Source organism: Emydura macquarii, unplaced genomic scaffold (genome assembly GCF_026122565.2).
Source record: "Emydura macquarii macquarii isolate MOO-44397 ecotype Brisbane River unplaced genomic scaffold, CSIRO-AGI_Emac_v2 contig_312, whole genome shotgun sequence".
NCBI lineage: Eukaryota > Metazoa > Chordata > Testudines > Chelidae > Emydura > Emydura macquarii.
The window spans coordinates 10,442,421-10,460,774 of record NW_027130449.1 but is presented as its reverse complement, the minus strand read 5'-3'; the positions used below and the strand labels follow the sequence as shown (position 1 = coordinate 10,460,774).

Here is an 18,354-nt window from a genome sequence, read left to right as displayed (position 1 = left end):
CGTGGGGTGCAAGTTCTCTGGGGCTGGTGTGCTGGAGGCTGAGAGCGTTAGCCCTGTGGACTTACTTTCTGCCCTTGCTAAGCCAACTCTCGTCCTGCTAAATCTCTTCTGCCTCCCTCAAATACCCAGCCCTGACCCCTCCTGTGTGTCCCGGGCTGTGATCAGCGCAGCCCAGGCCCAACCTTTCATTCCTCCCTCACTTGCCGCAGCCAGCTTCCTGCAGCAGCAGGCTGGTGGGGCGGGGTAACAAGTACCCAGTTAACTGGAGGTGAAGGCTGCGTTATGCACGCCACGGCTCAGACACGCAAAGGTAAGTGCAGCTGGCTGGAGCGGGCCGGATTGTGCCCCCAAAGCTCCCTCCCTGCTGGCTAGTGCATCTCTCTGGCATCCACCTCCAGTAGACAAGAAGCCAGCACTACAGTGCACAAAAACAAGGCTACCTCCCCGCCAGCAAGCCCAGGAACTGCCTGGAATGGGCGCTGGGTCCAGCCCGTGGGAAAGAAGGCACCTGAGCTGTGTTTGTGCCTATCTAGGATGGGCTCTGCTGACAGCCCCTGGAAGGGACCAGACATAAGAGGCTAGGGCGGTGTCCCTATGGGACCCTGCTTGGTGAGTGTGCTGGGGCAGGGAGTGCTAGCCCCATCCTGGGGATGGGCATGGGAGAGAACTTTGCTTGCGCCATGCACTGTCAGCAGCCACTAGAGAGACCAGAGCTGACCTCGGAGCCTTTTCTTTTGCAGGACTCGAGGACACCCAGGATTTAACCCTGTAAGTGCTGAGCTGCTCCTACATACTTGGGTTTTGCTGGTATCCTAAGGGAGGCTTCCTGGTCCCGTGCCAACTGCTCCCTGTGCCTTGTGTGCGGGTGTGACAAATCCCGGGACTTCACAATTGTCGTGGGCTGCTGGGAACTTCATGGGCACAATGGGGACCCCCTTGCTCCAAAAGCTCAGGCCCCAGTCACCAGTGCCAAAGGAGAATCTCCCTTAGCGGTTAGCAGTAGGGGGCCCATGACACCCAGTTGAGAAGTTCAGATTCAGAGGGCAGTGGTGTACAGACACATTAGTCACCCATTGCAGTAGAAGAGAGGAAGTCTCATGCAGGGCTGGACACCTGGTCTGCTGCCTCTGGCTGTGGCCAGTACTTGATGATACAAGGGAAGGCAGTACAGCACCTGGGGTGGTCATCTCTCGCCCGAAGCCTCCTACTGCCTTCCTCGCTAGGGTCCCCTTCCGCTCCCTTTCCCTCCCCTCTATTCCCATATGAACACTGGAGCCTGTGGGCAAGGCTCTCCCAAGGAAAGAGACAGCAGCTCAGCAGATGCAGCCGCCTCCTGTCCGCTCCCCCGGAAGTTTTGGGCTCCCGGCTGGGGGAAGGAGGGGAGCTGGGACCAGCTGAGACCAGCTGCTGCCCGTGCAGTTGGGGTGCAATGTCTCAGCACAGCGAGCTGGCGTGGGGCCCAGTGGGTCTGGCCGCTGTAGATTGACTTTCAGAAAATTGTCGTTTCAGAAAATTTGAATTCAACCCCAAAGATGGGATCGATAACCCAGCCCTGTCGCTGGCGGAAGACTCGGGTAAGCAGCAGCTCTGGGTTCTCTGCAGAGTGGGGTTATTCCTCTTCAAGAGTAAATGGGAGAAACTAGACTCAGCATCCCCGCCCTCTGGCCAGGTCCCGGCTGTGTGTGTGGGAGGAATCGGTAGAGCAACCCCCCCAGCCAGACAGCAGCAGGAAATCAGACAGCCCCATGAATAAGCAGACATGCCTCATAACTGACGCTTCTTGAGCACATCGAATCCATGCAGAAGGAGAAGCCCCCCTCTTCTGAGTCCCTTCTGGCAACAGCGCCTCTCCCCTCCCCAAGGATTGGAGATCCTTGCCTGCACAACACCCACACCTCTCTGTAGGGGGGCAGAGACCTGGCCCGAGGCCAGCTTGCATGCAGTCTTTGCTGCTGTCTTTTTTGTTGCGGGAGAGGCTAAATGAGTCTCTTCTAGCAAAACCCAATGGAGTGAAACCTTGTCCCAACCCCCCCACCTCCCATGTACGGCAGGATGAGGTGAAACCATAGAGGGGAGAAGTCCCTGCTGTCAGGCAATCACACGCACGTGCAGAGGGATGTGCCGTCATGTGCAGGGAGGTGCGTGGGCATGTGACACAACATGTACATGCAGAGACACGGGTGCATCTGTATGTACATGGCAATCCAAGCAGGATCATAAGCACGGGTGGACAGGGGGGTGCCCGTGTGTGTGTCTGTCTGAAGTACAGATGCGCCCAGGCGCACTGGGACTTTGGGAAGCACACATGCAGAGACACCACGCATGTAATGTGAGTGTGCAGAGCTGCATGGGACAGGTGCACAGAGACGCAGGCCGGTGCACGCGCAGGCGCGTGAACGTCTGACCGGGAGAAGACGGAGCAGGCCTGAGACAGTGCAGAGGCTGGAATCCCACCTGGCCAGGAGACGGCGGATTCCCTCCTCTCTGTGGCCCACCTGAATGACTGAGACCCCCTGTGCTGCAGGGTGTGTGCAGGGGGGTACCTCAGTTCGTTAATATCTCCATGGGCTTACTGATTCCCTCACCCACGCTGCCTACCCACCTCCCGCTGCGCGGGGGCAGCCTGGGTACCACGTGGCACTCAAGGGCTCTGTTCTCCCTTCAGACATGGACGGTGCAGCGAAGCCACGATTCTATCTGCTGAGCAAAGGCGATGGGGAGAGCTTCGGGTTTTGCCTGCGTGAGGAGGTGGGGTACGAGGGGCACATCATCCGGCAGGTTGTGTGCGGGGGGCTGGCCCAGCGGAGGGGCCTGCAGGACGGGGACCGGATCCTGGAGGTGAACGGTGAATACGTGGACGACGTGGAGCACTTCAGGGTAAGGTGTGGGCTGGTGGCCAGGGCCGAGCGCCAAGGTCTGGGACTAGCACCGTCTGCTCAGCTTGGTTAACGGGGGGCCCACACCGTACCCACCTGGTTGTCTGTGTAGGGGCTGGCAAAGACCAGGCGTGGGCCTGAGTCGTGACAGCTGGCTCCAGAACCACATTCCCCTGCAGCGCCAGTGTGTTGGGATCTGGTTTCAACTCAATTCCCAAGGAAGGCTTGCCCTGCTGCTGCCAAGGCTCTCCTGGTCCTGTGGCCAAACAGAGGACTTGAGTCTCCAGGGCTGTCGATCTGGCACCTTCTGCCGGCATGACAGCCCTTCCACGACGCCGTGTTTGGAGCCCAGCTGGCCCTGGGCCCACGCGTGTGGGCTCTCTTGCAGGTGGTGCGGAAAATCAAGGGCAGCGGTAACCAGGTTGTTCTAGCAGTCCTGGAGGGCCGGGCCTATGAAGTCGCAAAAGCCCTTGGCAAGAATCTGGCAGAGCTGACGCCGCGCCACGCTAGGCCACGGCTCTGCCACGTCGTGAAGGACAAAAGTGGCTTCGGCTTCAGTGTTTCAGCTCCAGAAGGTAAAAGAAAACTTCGAAACGCTGCCAGTGCTTCTGGTGTGTGTTCCATTGCCCGCTTCCCCACGGCGGTGCCGGCCCGGGGCTCCCGGCGCTAGCCCCTTTGCTCTGCTCTCCCTGCAGGTGTGAGGGGCACGTTCCGGCTGTCTGTGAGGAGTGACGGCCCGGCGGACAAAGCAGGAGTGCCCTTTGACTCCTGGCTGCTGGAGCTCAACGGCGCCAGCGTGAGGAACTACACTTACACCCGGCTGACCAGAAAGGTACGCGCCCAGGCACAGCGTCCCGCTGCCAGGCTGTTCCTGGGGGCCGCCTGGTCACAGACTGGCCTGACTCCCTCCTCCCGTCATTGGGACGTGGGTCAGACACTTCTTTCCTTTTGCCTCCCTAGCTCCCGTTTTCCATTCATGCATCACTGAACACCGGTCTGCCCTGCACTGTGCCCCCTTCATCTGCCTTTCTGCTCCCATTCCCCCGTCATTGTCCCTTTGTCCTTCCTTTGCATCTCTGTCCTGCCCTTCACCTGCCTCTCCCTTTTCCATGGCCTTCATCCATCTCTCCTCTTCTCCCCTCTCCCCCTCACAACCACACTTCATGTAAGGCAGGTCGTATCCATCTGTCTGAAGTCAGAGGTCCAGTCACCTTCTGGCACCACACTCCCCAGCAGACAGTTCCCTGGGGACAAAGGGCCCTTCACCCTGGAGACACCCACCAGGCCAAAGACCGGCTCTCCCCACGCTCCGTGCTCTGTGTTGGGGCTCCCCGAGTTCCAAAGGGTGTGATGAAGGCCTGAGGCCCAGGACTGTCTGCTTGGAGGGGCGCTATGCCTAGGTCCCCAGGCTGTGCCAGGAGCGTGGCAGGGGGCCCTGTGCTGATTCTAACGGCGTGTTTCTTTCGGAGGCAGCTGAAGCAGAGTGGCAGCCAAGTGACCCTGCTGGTGATAGATGCTAAGTCGGAGGAGTTCTACCGGCTGCAGGGGGTCAGCGTCACAGCTGCCATGGCCGATGGCTCCATGCTGCCCTTCAAGGCCAGGAAGGTGCACATGGTGAAAGGTCCAGCTGGCTACGGGTTCCTGCTGAAGGAAGAGAAGTGCAGCTCCGGGAGGATCGGTAAGGAGGCCTGGGGTGGGGAGCTAGCGCTATCGGTGCGTGGCGCAGAAGCAGAGCCCAAGAGAGGCCTGAGTGTGGGCCGGGGAGCCCTGCCGCTCCTGGGTTTTGTTCCTGATACTGACCCTGACTCCTCAGGGACTTGCCCGAGATCAGCCATCTGCCTCTGTGCCTCAGTTTACCCATATGTGAAAGGGGAACATTGTCCCTAGTTGCCTCTTTCCCATGAGGATCAATGGGTGTTTGTGCATTAGGCGGAGAGGGACAGCCCCCTCTCAGTAAAGAGATTGCAGCTTCTCTCTCTCTCTCTCACTCACAATTCTCCTTTTCTCTCCTCTCCATCTCCCTTGTTTTCTTCCCCCACACATGCAGGCCAGTTCCTGAGCGAGCTGGATGCCGGGCTGCCAGCTGAGAAGGCCGGGATGAGAGAGGGGGACCGGATCCTGGCCGTAAACGGTGAGGGCGTCGAGGGGCTGGTGCACCAGGAGGTGGTGGACAGGATCCGCGCCGGCGGCAACCAGGTGACCTTGCTGGTCATCGACCCGGAGGGAGACAAATTCTACAGCTCGGTACGTGCCGGCAGGATCGCGGAGCACTGTGAGGGCAGCAGCCCCAAGACATTCCTCTCCGGGCACCCTCTGCCATCCGTTGGCGGGGCTGGGTCACTGTATGCCCATGGCCATGTGGGCTTTGGCAAAGCTGACCTCCCCACCGGGGACGCTCTCATCTGGCTCAGGGCCCCGGGAGTTGTGAGGCTGACCCCGGCTGGTTTTCCAGATGGGGCTGTCCCCGCTCCTGTTCCGTGAAGATGGGCACTCTCCGTCCGGCACTCACGCCACCCCAGAATCCCATCCCAGCAAGCCGCAGGGAAACGGCCCGCCCGCCGGCCCGCCCCGCCTCTGCCGCCTCGATATGGGGCCGGAAGGGTACGGACTCCAGCTGCAGACTATCACTGACGAGCCGGTGGTCTTCATCACGCAGGTAACTCCCCTTGATGCCCCTCGCCACCGTGCCGAGTGACTCCCCCTGCCGCACCCCCAGAGCATGCTCAGCAGCAGCGGTCTCTGACCCAGCTCTGGGGCACGCCCGTTGGCTTGCACCCTTGAGAAGCCGGGGGAGCAAAGGGCGGTGGAGGCTGAGTATCTCCTGAGCCGCGTGGCTGCTCTCTCCCAGGTGGCCCCGGGCAGTGCCGGCCAGCGAGCAGGCCTGAAGGAGGGGGACGTGCTGCTTGAGGTCAACGGGAGGAACGTGGAGAAGGAGACCGGCGAGAAGGTGCTGGGGAGGATAAAGGAGAGTGGTCGCCAGCTGACACTGCTGGTGGTGGAGCAGGAAGGGCTCAGGAGCTCCAAGGAGACTGGCTTCGCCGGGGAGGCTGCCGCCGGGGCTGAGGCCCTGCTGGGTTCTAGGCAGGTGAGTGTAAGGCTGGCCCTGCTCCTGTCCTCTGCATCACCCCAGCTGCCCGGTCTCCACATTACCCTGCCGGTGCCTTCACCTGGGGTCAGGATGCTGCAGAGAAGCCGGAGCGGGAGGGATGCAATTAGCTCATGCAGGCCCAGGAGCCAGGCCAGGATGATTCGCTGCAGGGTTTAGTCTCGAGCAATGGGGCTCCCTCCCCTGCCTGTGGGGAGACGCTGCCCCAGCCCGGCTGGCGAGCTCCTTCCTAATGTTCCACCTGCCTTTCCTGCACTGGAGACTTGTAGCCATTGGCAGAGCTGGCGTGCTACAAATGGCCCTGCACGGGTGTGACTCACGTCTGCACCAGCTATGCCCAGGGCTAAAACCTCAGCGCAGATAAGGGCTCAGTTGCTCCCCTGGGAGCAATGGGGCTCATTAACTCTTCTCCGAGCTCTTCCCTCCGCACCCGGGATTGGTTTCATTGCTCCTCTCTGGCCTCCCTCCAGCTCGTCAGTAATTCATCAGTCATGTAATGGCCAGAACAAACACAACAGGCCAGACTCTGCTCTGTTGCCTAACTGTAACTGCCTAGAAATCAGTCTAGTTACTCCAACTTGCACCATTGTAAATGAGAGCAGAACCTGGGCCGGTACCCCCAGTGAATTTGCTTCTAGCCCTGGTGTAAATCTAGAGTCACTCCATTACCTTCAGTTGCTCTGGCTTGACATGGTTATGAGGCTGAGATGAGAATTCCTCTGTTGCTATCTGGCCCCCAAGCTCTAGGGGTGATGCTAGAATAGGGGACAGCTGGGGTGACTGGAGAAGTAACCAATCTATGCTTGAGCCTCCCCTGCAAACTGAGATGGGGGCAGGTGAGAACAAAGCGGGAGGAGCCTCCTGTTAGGTGGTGTCATGGCTCTACAAACCTCTTCACTGTCCCACATGCCACCTGGACCCCCATCTCTCCTGCTTCCCCCATCTCCCTTCGGCCGGCCCCATGGCTCAGTAGGTTGGGTCTCCAGTGTAACTGACTGGTGCTGTCCCTTCTCCGTTCCCCACAGGGGCTGCGATGTGAGGAAAGGAAGGGGCTGAGCCAGTCTTTCTAGCCACTCTGTGCTGGACCCGTGGTCTCAACACAAGCCCAGCTCTGGAGCGGCTTCAAACCACAGCCCAGGCCAGCCCTGGACACGTGATTTTGCACATGGGATAACTTGCACCTTGAATCTTCCCTTGGCCTGATTTTTGGCGAGCTGCTGCACCAATCAACTGACCTGGGGATTTAAAGCCGCTGCTTCTCCTGTGATCGGTCTACGGGCTGAAAGTTTTAGGGCCGGCCAAGCAGGGACCAGAACAGGTGAGGTCAGTGAAACAAGGAGGCCCAGGGGGCTGTCCCTAAGGGAAAGAAATCACCCGCCTGGCTGAGGCTTCACTCCACTCTTTTATTAACAGACTCACGGGCACCACATGTAACTCAGGGACAATCTCGGCTCTTTGCTGCCAGCCCTGGATCTACCAAGGAGCTGTAGCTGGGGGCGCTGCAATGAAGCATGGCAGAGAGGGGGTTGGAGCTGCTGGTCCCTGTTGTGGCTTTTACAAGTGAACTTCCCAGTGGTGGAGTGGGGAGAGAGGCTGCCGTTCGGGGCAGTGAAACCCTGCCTGCTGTGAGGTTGTGGCCACAGGCAGAGGAGGAGGGGATGCAGTGGACTAGCCTGTGTATTGAGAGTGAAGAATATGCTGGGGGGATGGCAGCAAGTTAGGTGCTGGGGCCCCAAACCTTTTGCTGGTGTAAATTGGCATCATTTGCATTGAGGGTCTGGCTCTAGAGACTTGCGTGGCTGGTGGAAAGCCTCCGGCGCGAAGGAGGGGGAGCGTCTGGCCGTGTTGAACCAGAGGCAGCGGGTTATCGCAGGCATTCCTTTTGCTGCTGCCGGGGGAGGACTCTGCCTGACACCCCCGTGGCTCTGTGGCTATCTTGGTTCCACTTCTATACATCTGCCAGGAGCCGCCTCATCTCACCAGCCCGGGCGGAGCTGGGGCTGGAGAAAACCTTTCGTCCAGGACTGAGACTTGAATTCCACCCGGGTGCCTCTCTCCGAGTCGGGTTTCAGACGCTCGTTGCTCCCAGCTCCTTGGCAAAGGGGGGAGAATCCGGGCTGGCCCCTCGATCTGCAGGGGACTGGGCTACAGGTGCCTCCCAAAGCTGGGAGAGCACAGCCTGCTTGTGGGGGTCCTGCGCCGACGCAGGGTGGGTGGGGGTGGAGGGTTGGTCCTAGTGGAGGAGCAGAGGGCGGGCCAGCAGCTGCATGGCACACAGTGCCTGGGGCCTTGCCTCTCTGGTGTATGTTCCTCCTGGAGCACTGTCCCTGTTGCTAGCTGCAGATCTGGCCCGTGGTCCTGTGCTTCGCAGAGCCCCTGCCCCCTTTCCTTCTGCGAGCCCTGGCCCCGCCGCTGCCGTCCATCCCTCCCACCATTCGGGAGCTGGCTCCCCCTTGCTCCGTTTCTTCTCATTTTCCACAATTAAAACATCCTTTAAAACAGTTGTCTCAGCTGCTGCTGATCTGAGGAGCTGGGCCCCTGCTGGGATGCTCTGGGAAGGGATGGGAGGTGGGGGGGAGAGAGAAGGGGCCCAGCCGAAGCAGAAAAGCCAAGGACCGCATGGGGCATGGAGACTGAACTGTTCTCGCCCCACCAGCTGGGGGTCCCCCAGCTCAAGGTGAGCTGGCCCTGGGTGTGAGAGGACACCCTTCCCCTCGCGTGAAGTCCCCCCCGCCCAGTTAGGAGAGAACATGCTGGCTCGGCCAGATGCCCCATCCCAGCTCCCACCCGCAGGGACTTGGTGCGGGGCCAGGACAGGGCGTCCACGCAGCCCCTTGCCCGAGCCTAAATCCAGGGCACTACATCTCCAGGGGATTGAGCCCGAACTCCCGCAGCCTCTCTTTGTGCTCCAGATGCAGGGCTGTGGCTTCCTTCTCCCAGCAGCCCTGGGCGGCTGCCAGCTTGGAAAGGATTTGGTCCAGGCTGCCCTGGAGGGAGAGGGCAGAGAAGCTACAGGTGAAGAACAGCTGCTAAGCGGCATATTGCTTACAGGGAGGGCCCTCCGGCGGGGCAGGCTGTGCGGGTCTGGGGAGGAAGCAGACGCTGCTATGGAGCTGGGTGCCTAGATGCCATGGTGAGGGGCACCCTGGAGGCACCTAGCGCAGATACCAGCAGGGAGCCACTCTTGGGGTGATTTGGAGATAGGCCCCCCAGCTTTGTGGAGCAGGCATGGCAGGTTTCTCTAAGGAGAGGGAATTTTTTTCCAGCCCCAGCCCACCCCTGGCATGCTCCGGCTAGGCTCCCCCAGTCTCCCAGGCATGGCGCCAGCCCCCAGCCCAGCCACTCACGTGCAGAATCTTTTCATACGCCGTCTCCATAGCATCGATTTTGCCCTGCAGCTCGACGATGGTCTGGTCCTTCTCTCCCAGCAGCTGCTCTCTGTCCTCCCTGGCCTGCTGGATATCCTGACGGCAGGTTGCTGAGAGGGAGACACAGCAGGGAGTGAGTGTGTGCGGTGGGGGAGGGCAGTGGTGGGGGCATGCTGCATAGCATCAGGGGGTGGCAAGCAGCAGAGTCCAGCACAGGGGCCTGGACGTCTCAGCTGCAAGAAGAGAGTGGGTGGGAGGTGAAGAATCAGGGCGGCAGAGCGTGCAGAGCTGTGAGGTGCCCAGGCTATGAGACCAGACGTTCCATCTGGGCGAGCATCTTTCAAGGGGCGCAGGGGGGAACCCAGCCAAGATACCCTGGACAGCAGGATGGAAGAGGGCATCCAAAGGCCTCACTGAGTTCACCGGGGAGACGCCACCAGTCACAGAGAGAAGCACGCTGCTAGAATCGCCATTCAGCAGGTGCCAACGCCTCTCAGAAATTTCCCACTGGCCAGCGTGCACATCCCCACTTCCCAGGGGGAAGGAACGTGGCTGTGACCCAGCCTGAGCTCGCCTCCCTCCACCCCAGGGCGCCCTACCGAGCTCCTGCTGTAGCTGCTTTGTCTCGGTCTCCAGTTGCTGTATGCGGGTCTCTGTCTGCCGCTGGAGCTCCTGGTACTGCCGGATCATCTCTGAGCGTCCAGGGGCACGGGGGGTGGGGGAGAGAGGAACGTACCAAACATAGTGACTGTTCGAAAAGAACAATAATGCAACCCCAGGGGCATGCTTCCCTTCTAGCCGACAGAGGCTCTTCTCGGGGCCCCATCGCTGCCTCCCCTCTGTAACGGTTCAATCCTCACCTCGGGAAGGTGGGGCAGGGCTATTACCCCATTGCGCAGGTGGGGAACTGAGGCACAGAGAGACTAAGGGACAGGCCCAAGAGAGAGGCTGCGGCACATCCTGGGGATTGAACTCTGCGCTCAGGTTAGCCACTGAGCCACGTGTCCTGCCCTGCCCTGCCCTGCAGAGGGCCTCCTTCTGGGGGCTATTACCCCTCCCGCCAGCTGAATGGGCATGGTGGCTGTGTGCGCAGAAGAGAACTGCTGAGGGGAATTTTGTCCATAAGCCCAGCTCTGGGGAGCCAGAGCAGCCTGGGGTTGTAGGTATTACCAGGACCACAGACCTCTGGCTGAGCTTTGCCTTGAAGAAAAGGCCCTGGCAGGGTCTATGGCTATCGGAGAAAGTCTGCTAACGGGAAAGGACAGGGGGTGTCCTCCACGCGGGGGGAGCCTGATTTCCAGACCTGGGGACAAAGGTTAAGGCTCTTGAGTCCATGGTGGGGAGGCAAATTTGCCCGACTCGCAGGGCGCATAAGGCCAATAGAAGCAAGGGGGTTCTGCTCTGTGGGGAGCCCGCAAGGGACTCTGCGGCTCCAGGTAGGGAGGGCTGTGGGGGGCAGTGCCCACAAGCGCAGTTGTGCTCCATTCCTGTGGGACAAATCAGGGGAGCCCCTGGGTCTGGATGGAATGGAGCAAATGCTGCAGCCGCCTCTGCGTGCCTGGGAAGAACTCTGGGGGTTCAAGCTTCAGCCAGCAGCCAGCGCCCACCATCATCTCACAGCCGCCTCCCCCCCGGGAGGTGCTGGCGAAGCAAGGAGGGGCTCCCTCTTACAAGGGCAGGATGCTGCACCCCACAAGGATTAGGCAGCAGGGTCCCAGCCCCTCACCTTCGTAAATGTCTTTCTTGTCGTCCCGCGTCAGCTCCAGCTCCCGCTCCAGCTCCCGCAGCCTCTGCTGGAGCCCTTCGCTGTCAGCCTTCGCCTGCCTGGCCACGTCCCGCCGGAGGGCTGCAGGCCGTAGAGACGCACAGCTCAACGCAGAGGCCAGCCCCTCCTCCCTTTCCCCTCACCTGCTGCCCCCCAGGCAGGTACCCAGCCACGTTACCCTGGGAGTCTGTGCATTTGCCAAAGGGCCACACCTGTGCATTTCCATGGGAGAGCAGGACTGGAGCCCCAGGGAGTGCAGAGGGCCAGCCTATTATCTACCACCTTCCGCCCCCGGTGCTTAGAGGGCCGATGCTACTGAGCTTCATCGCATTTGCCACAGAGCACCTCTGGGCCTGCCCAGGCTGGTGTTGATTCAGTGCAAGAGCCAGTGGTGATCACGGTGTCACAGGGGCAGGGGGAGGCACTGTACTGCTGGACGTGCTGTCTTCCAGCACGGACGGAGAGCCATGCTCCTGACTGCATGTGGTCCTCAAAGGGCCTGGCCCGTTTCCCAAGCGCTAGGGCTCAGTCACCCACAGTAATGTAAGCACCTAATATCCGGTGATGTCAATTGGATTGAGGCACTTAAATACCTCTGTGGATCTGGGCCCAGTTATTAACCCTGATTCCTTGGCCAAATTCAAAGATTCGTTCCTAGATTTCAAGGCCAGAAGGGCCCAGTGTGCTATACAGGCCACACAGCTTCCCTGAATTCAATCCCGTTTTGAACTGGAGCACATCGTTTGCAAACCAAGACTGGGTGTTTCTCTGAAATCCTACTGGCGGAGAATCCACCCCCAAATTAACCCTTGTAAGTTGTTCCCAAGGTTAATTACCCTTGGCCCAGTACGTTCTGCTTCCCTACAGTTCTCCCTTGCGGATTGAATAGCAATGTGATATTTTGCGTCACTTCCTGTCCAGCACTGTTGCACTGCAACACTGCACCTTGTGCAACAGCGGCTGCGTTCCACCCCAGGGGTGGCTGCATTCCAAGGGTCGGGGAGGAACTCCTTGGCACAGCCTACAAGGCAGTTTGGAGGTCCTTCAAGCTGAAAGGGGCTGGAGAGATATAAATCAATGAGCATGGCGCTGCTCTCACTTACAGTGGCAGAACTCACTGGCCTTCTGGAGTTACTTCTGATTGACACTGGTGTAACTGACTGAGCACCGCACTGGGCTCGTTACTAGGAAAGCAGGTCCCTCTGCTGAGACTCAAGGGATAGTGGGAAACGCAATGGCTCCCAGCAGTTGTCTCCCCTCCAAAGAGAGAGAATTCCCCTCAGTCTGAGCCTCCACCTGCAATCAGGCCCCAGTGAAGCAGGACAAATGTCCCCAGGAAAGAAATGAGGCTTTTACCCAGGTGCTCTTTCAGGATGTCGACCTCCAGGGCTGCTTTCCTGTATTTCTCCTCCACTTCGTTTTCTGCAGCGAGTGAGAGAACGTTAGTGCCGAACTGACATATCGGATGAGCTAAACTCCAGGTAAGACTGGAATCCTGGATCCTCGCCCACCTTACAGCTGGATTTTCAAGGGCTCAGTAACCACAAACAGGGCCAAGTTTTCCAAAGATCTCCACTCCCATTTAGGCATCTAAATAAGGGCCAGATTTTCAACAGCGCTCAGCCCCCAGCAACTCCTGTTCTGACATGTAGGGCCAGATTTTTCAAAACAGTGAGTGCATGCCTGACATGCAGCCTGCAGGAGGTACTCTTTGGCTTATCTGGCCCAGAGCACTTGCCTACCGTCCTGCCACGTGACAGCTAGGAAGAGTATCGCATTTGAATCAGACTTGGTAGGAACCGGGGCCTGTGAACCATCCCCTGGTCTACCAATTGGGAATAAGCCAGGACAACGCTCTAACTGCTCCTGCGCTGCTTTTGGATAGGGATTTGTCTGAGATACTCCCTTTGTGGCAGCCGTAGGGAATGCATGCCTGGGATTACCCGGAACATTCCCCTTGGAAACAAGCAGTTATATTTCATATGTTGAGGTGACAGGACCATCGGAACTAGCTAACGCAGGGTCTCCTGGATGTGTAAGTGCTGAGGAGTGCCCTCCAGAAACCTAGCACCGTCTTCCACACAACGCCACATGGTTCCATTTTAAAGGCCCCATGGGAGAAGTAGGGGCCTAGGAGGGACTCTGTCTTTGATGCCTAGATTCCGCCTGGTTTAGGAGGTTATTAAACCACTCAGGAAAGGCCTTCAGATGTGCCGCTTTCTGTTTCTCATCAGACTATAGGAGCGGCTGTGCTGCTGCAAAAGCAAGGGCACAGGGGGAGAGAGGCGGAGAAGGCACTAGAACTATTGTCCCATTGGGAAATGACACATTCCCTCATCCCTGCATTCCCAGCTCGGGTTTCCCAGAGCCTGCAGCAAAGCCAGCCTCTGGGAGTGGGCCACGGGGGTACCGAAACAGGGACGGGGGAATCTCCTGGACTACATGGGGAACGCCACGCTCACCTGCCACGTTCTTCTTTTTCTTCTGTTTCCCTCCTTCCTTCCCTTTCCCTCTGTTCTTTGGGGCCATTGTTTGAGTTTTTCAGCAAATAGAAATTGACAAGAAATATTGAGGTCTGTGCGTCGCGGACTTCCCCACGGACAGCTCAGTGTTGAATTGTCGGTGCCGCCTGCTGTTGGAGAGGAGGGAGCGGACTAGACAGGCGATTCAAGCTGGCAAGTCCTGTGCTCCTAAGACACAACAAAATGAAATGTACCTTGTGCCTGGGATCCAGGCATGAGGGGAGTACAGCATGCACTCTGATCTTGGGCTGCACCTTCAGGAAGTGGAGCTGGGGGGGCCGGGAGCAGCTAAAGGGCTACCCAAAATAAAGAAAAAGTAACTGTCCATTGACCATTCTGCAGTGGTGAAAAGAGGTAATTACAGCCCAGGAGCTGGTGTTCCTTCCTCAGTGCATCTGTTCTAGCACGCGGAGCCAAGGCAGTAAACTAGTACAACAGTCCCACCACTAGCTCCAAGCATTTGCTCCAGAGCAGCTGTGTCTGCGTTCAGCCCCGAGCTCATTGAATCAGTGTAATTACCCCAGCTCTCAGCCCCCGGGCACCCCGCTTCAAGTCAATCCACTACTCCGTCCCGCTTTTAGGCTCAGATTCCGATCTCACTGGTGCAAGCTGAAGTTACTCCACGGAATGCAATGGCTGTATTCCAGATCTACGGGGCTGTCACACAGTCAGAATCCAGCCCCTAGTGCTCCACCCAAGCGCCGTTACATACGTTTAGCTTGAGACTTTAGAAGTGTGCAGCTTCCGCAAGCAGGGCAACCCCGACTCCTTGCGGCCATCACAACGCTCTCTCTGCAATGCTAGAGCACCCGCAGATCTCAAAACACTTTCAAGAGCTGTCAGCTGGGGCAATGGAGACACAGACAGGGGAAGTGACTCACCTTGAGCCATAAAGGAAATCAATCTGAAATAAAACTGGAGGCTTGACTCCCAGACCCTGGCTCTAACCATTAGCCTCCACTCCTCCGCCTTGTCTCAGGCCACCCCCTTTTCCATTTGCTGCATTAAAAGCATCAGTATTTTGCTTCTGTTTTGGATGCCGTGGAACTCCAACGGGAAAAAGGCTTTTAAACAGTAATTTCCGCTCCAGATACAATTAACTCCCCCTGAATACCTGGAAGTGAAGCACTTATTATTTCTTGATAGATCGCAGTTTTCCAACAGGAAATGTAACCGACCTTGTGTGAGTGGCATTGGGAAAGCCAATCAGCAGGGAGGCGAACCAGTGGCTTGATGGCTGGGAACCTATCCTGGCCAGTGCGAGACAGGAGTTTTACACTGCTAGGCAGCAGGCCCATTTGCTGCTATGGTGACTAAGGGACGCTTGGCAGAGACGGGCTCCAGCAGGAGGGTTAAAACACGAACAGGAACTGGCAGGTTTGCAGCCAGCCTGCCTGTGCGATGTCAGAGAAAAAAAACGTGTCCTTTACAGCAAAGGCGTTGGACTGGGAGAACACATGGTTTTCACAGACACACATACATGTGTCTTGCACAACACAGTCCTGCTACACACACGCATACAAACACAGCCCAGGAAATGCAGCAAGTGACACGTGCTGTCGCACAAATGCACAGAGTCCCCCTGGCGCTGCCTGTCTCACTCACATACACGCCTTCTAGGGGGTCATAGTGCAGCATTGGCCAGGCAAAAGCTCACGGTTCTGGGGGCTTTTAGTCAGTGGGGCAAGCCACTGCAGAAATCGCGGAGCAATATCGTGCAGCAGCATTTATGGGCTACGGCCGAATCCCCTAGGCCAAAAATGTAACACGTCTTGGATCTGAACAGGGTTTGGATCAGGTCCATAGTGACTGTTATGTTTTGCCCACCAAAGAGAGCCTCACCCCCCCCCCTCCCAAATTCTGGCACTGGGAAGTTGTGGTATCATTGGGTTGCCTGTGAAACCCCGTGGTGGTCACATGGGTTTGAATATTAGCCAGAATGCATTAGTATCTAAGGGGAAAAGCCTCAAAAACATGGCACTCCACTGATGTGGAAATATTTGAGGTCACTATAATCCTTAGGAAAACTCCCCCAGGTAATTAAAGCCAGGCAGGGAGTTGCCTGTTCCAGAAATATTTACCAGCCCCCGAAAGGCAGTGGAAGAACGTTTGTGAATTTCATGTTAATGTGCATTGATTTATATGAGGTTAGCCAGCATACGCCGGCTCCCCTCCCATGCAACTGGAATGTTTGACAGCAGCCCATTGGTCTGTTGGTACAACAATGCTTTGGATCTGGGAATGAAATGGAATCTTTACACGGAAGGAATATCCCCAGAGCAGAACGTCAGCATGAGGTTATTGAGAATGAAGTTGTACCCAGACTGTGGGCTGAGCTTATGCACAGGGGGAATTTCATTCAGAGCAATGAAACCGTTGTAGCTCCAGGTTTGGTGGAATTGCACAGTAGACTGCTGCTGGGTGAGCAGTGCACAACCACGCAATGCGTATGCAACACTTGTTGCGATGTCAGGCAATGCACCACAATGCAGAGCATGCCTGTGAAAAGTTGCTGTGGTATAAGGCGATGGCACCACAATGTATGGATGTAACCAAATGACAGGGAAGTTGTAAAATGTCCTGTAAACAGGGTGGCCTGCCCCTTTAAGGGCCAGGAGGTCTATAGCCACTCAACCCTGGTCAGGTAGCACTGTAGCTGCTATACATGTGTGGGGTGTTGATCTGAAGCCCAGCAGCTCAAACTGACTGGGGAGATGAGTAGACAGACTGCTCCTGTGGGGGTAAGAAGCCTGGGTGAGGCCTAGGAAGCGTCCAAGCGTCGTGGCCTGCCACAGCCCTTTGTAGGAAGGGTGGGTGTGGACTGGATTGTTGAATGTACCAGAGCCCAGGTACCCTTAAGACAGGCTCTAGTAGCTGAAGCCTGCTGGTAAGGAAGTAGGGGGGAGGCTGGGCTGAAAATTCTTTTGTTTTGTGCTTTTGTTGTCTTTTGCCTAAAAGACTCTGTTACCCTGGAAGAGGTTGATGGCTCTACTCATCTGGAGGACTGAGACCTCTACCGTGGGAGTAGGCTGAAGAGCGTGGTGGGGAAGCTGTGGTACAGTAGTTGCAATTCACACTCTGGCATATTGGGTGGGGGGGATCTGAACGGGTGCGTCTTGAACATGTCCTGTGTAAAACTACGCAGCAGTACACATCCTTGTTATCTTGCAGGAAAGTTACCGCTGCTGCTCACTTGCAAGCAATTTCCAGTGTTGCCATGGAATAGTTGAATTTCCAGGCAGAGGCAGCAGAAAGGAAGGTGCTGATCTGAGTCATTTTTTCAGAATACCGCAAAGTGGACTCTACAAAGACTGAAGAGATCCACGTCCCCAGAAAGGACATGTTTTAATGTAAGCAAGCACCAGGATGTAAATAAATTATTTATTCAAGCTAAATTGCAAAAACTGTATTGCCCAGTTTGCAATATTTGGTGGCTTTTTCCCCTTAAAGCCCCATCTCCCGGAATCATTTTATTTTGTGAGACTCTCAGTTGTCATTTAAAAGCAAAAACTAAACTTCAAGCCTTTATGGATGTGGAGAAAAACTTACTAGTGTACTCTTTATGTTCAAAACCAGAAGGCAAAGAAAAGAACCCAACTTTTAAAACAAGCACTCATGATTTTTTAGCCAATGTCATGACTTTTGAATGCTTGCAATACTGCCAAAAGGTCACAGTTCTACCAGCTTTGCTCTTCTCCCCTCATGACTCCCTCTGTAATCTCCCTCAAGTGTTTTCAGTTCTGTTTTGCACATTCTCAAACCTGCTCTGACCTGTTGCAGAAGCAAGGGGGGGGGGGAGGAGGGAATGAAGAAAGCAGTTGTATTAATTCCAGAGGAGGATTTGCCTTTGGTGCCATTGCAAAATAAAATATCCGAAAGGAAACCAGTTACAAACTCCAGTGTGATGGTTTTAGAACTCTTTATTAGCTGGCCATGTTTAGTACAGCTGGCACCACTCAGGAGCCATCAGTTTCACGTCTCTATGGCTGGCTTTTTTTTTTTTTTTTTTTGCCACAGGAGGATTTATTAATTGAACATTAGTTTTGGAAGCAATGAGCTTGATTCTCAGTCTCAGTGATGCTGCTGCAGGCCAGGGGTAGCCCTATGGAAGTAAACTCCATGGGTTTTTCTCTGGGAGAAAACTGCTATGAGATGAGACTCAGGCCTGTGTGCTGTTTCCCAGATATACCAGATGGAATGGGGGGAATCGCTGAGTCTGTTCTCTGCAGAATTCAGTCATGCACCCAGTGCAGGATGTATTTATTTCTTGTTTCAAATTTCACACTTATTGTTTAACCCCTACCTGTAAATATATACATTTTGTGATATCATCGAGGGCCAAATGGTGAACCTTCTATGCCCTGGTGACCTCGGGAGCTTCACTGGGACCACTTGTCCCAATAAGCACTCGTATATAGGACTAAAGTGGTCACAACTTGACCTGGAGTAGGACAGACTTCACCCATTTACACAAAGGTTGGTGAATCTAGAGCAGCTTGATCCAAAGCTGCTTGACTTATCAAGCTATGGATTAGGCGCTAGGACGCTGATCCTGCAAACCCGCCTAACTTTGCTAGCATCAGCAATCCCACTCACTGTAACGAGAACTCTTGGTGGGAACAAAATTCACCACGTGTCAGTGTTTCCAGGACTGGGAGCATGGTCTCTTGGGACATGTCTGTTGTACAGCTTGTCACAAGGTGAAGCCAAGTGTGCG

At 56.4% G+C, this 18,354-nt stretch overlaps 3 protein-coding genes across 3 annotated transcripts in view; 2 read left to right on the top strand and 1 right to left on the bottom strand.

Moving 5' to 3' along the window:
- The first annotated feature begins 282 nt into the window (after window positions 1–282).
- On the top strand, window positions 283–8,716 carry NHERF4 (NHERF family PDZ scaffold protein 4). The gene is made up of 11 exons (XM_067566875.1): window positions 283–310; window positions 666–768; window positions 1,510–1,574; window positions 2,666–2,877; window positions 3,265–3,451; window positions 3,572–3,708; window positions 4,350–4,554; window positions 4,924–5,120; window positions 5,329–5,532; window positions 5,725–5,961; window positions 7,008–8,716. The coding sequence occupies exons 1-11, from the start codon at window positions 283–285 to the stop codon at window positions 7,050–7,052; spliced, it is 1,620 nt and encodes a 539-aa protein (XP_067422976.1). The 3' UTR covers window positions 7,053–8,716.
- Window positions 8,717–8,832: 116 nt separating this feature from the next.
- On the bottom strand, window positions 8,833–14,680 carry DRC12 (dynein regulatory complex subunit 12 homolog). Its single transcript, XM_067562762.1, has 7 exons — window positions 14,519–14,680; window positions 13,578–13,805; window positions 12,472–12,537; window positions 11,077–11,196; window positions 9,950–10,042; window positions 9,330–9,460; window positions 8,833–8,969 (listed from the first exon to the last, which is right to left on the bottom strand). The coding sequence occupies exons 2-7, from the start codon at window positions 13,642–13,644 to the stop codon at window positions 8,841–8,843; spliced, it is 606 nt and encodes a 201-aa protein (XP_067418863.1). The 5' UTR covers window positions 13,645–13,805; window positions 14,519–14,680; the 3' UTR covers window positions 8,833–8,840.
- Window positions 14,681–16,857: 2,177 nt separating this feature from the next.
- Window positions 16,858–18,354, top strand: part of CBL (Cbl proto-oncogene) — a 60,130-nt gene continuing 58,633 nt past the window's right edge. Inside the window, exon 1 of the mRNA XM_067565141.1 lies at window positions 16,858–16,987. The gene's annotated coding sequence lies outside the window, so the exon portion shown is untranslated. The remainder of the gene's footprint in view (window positions 16,988–18,354) is intronic.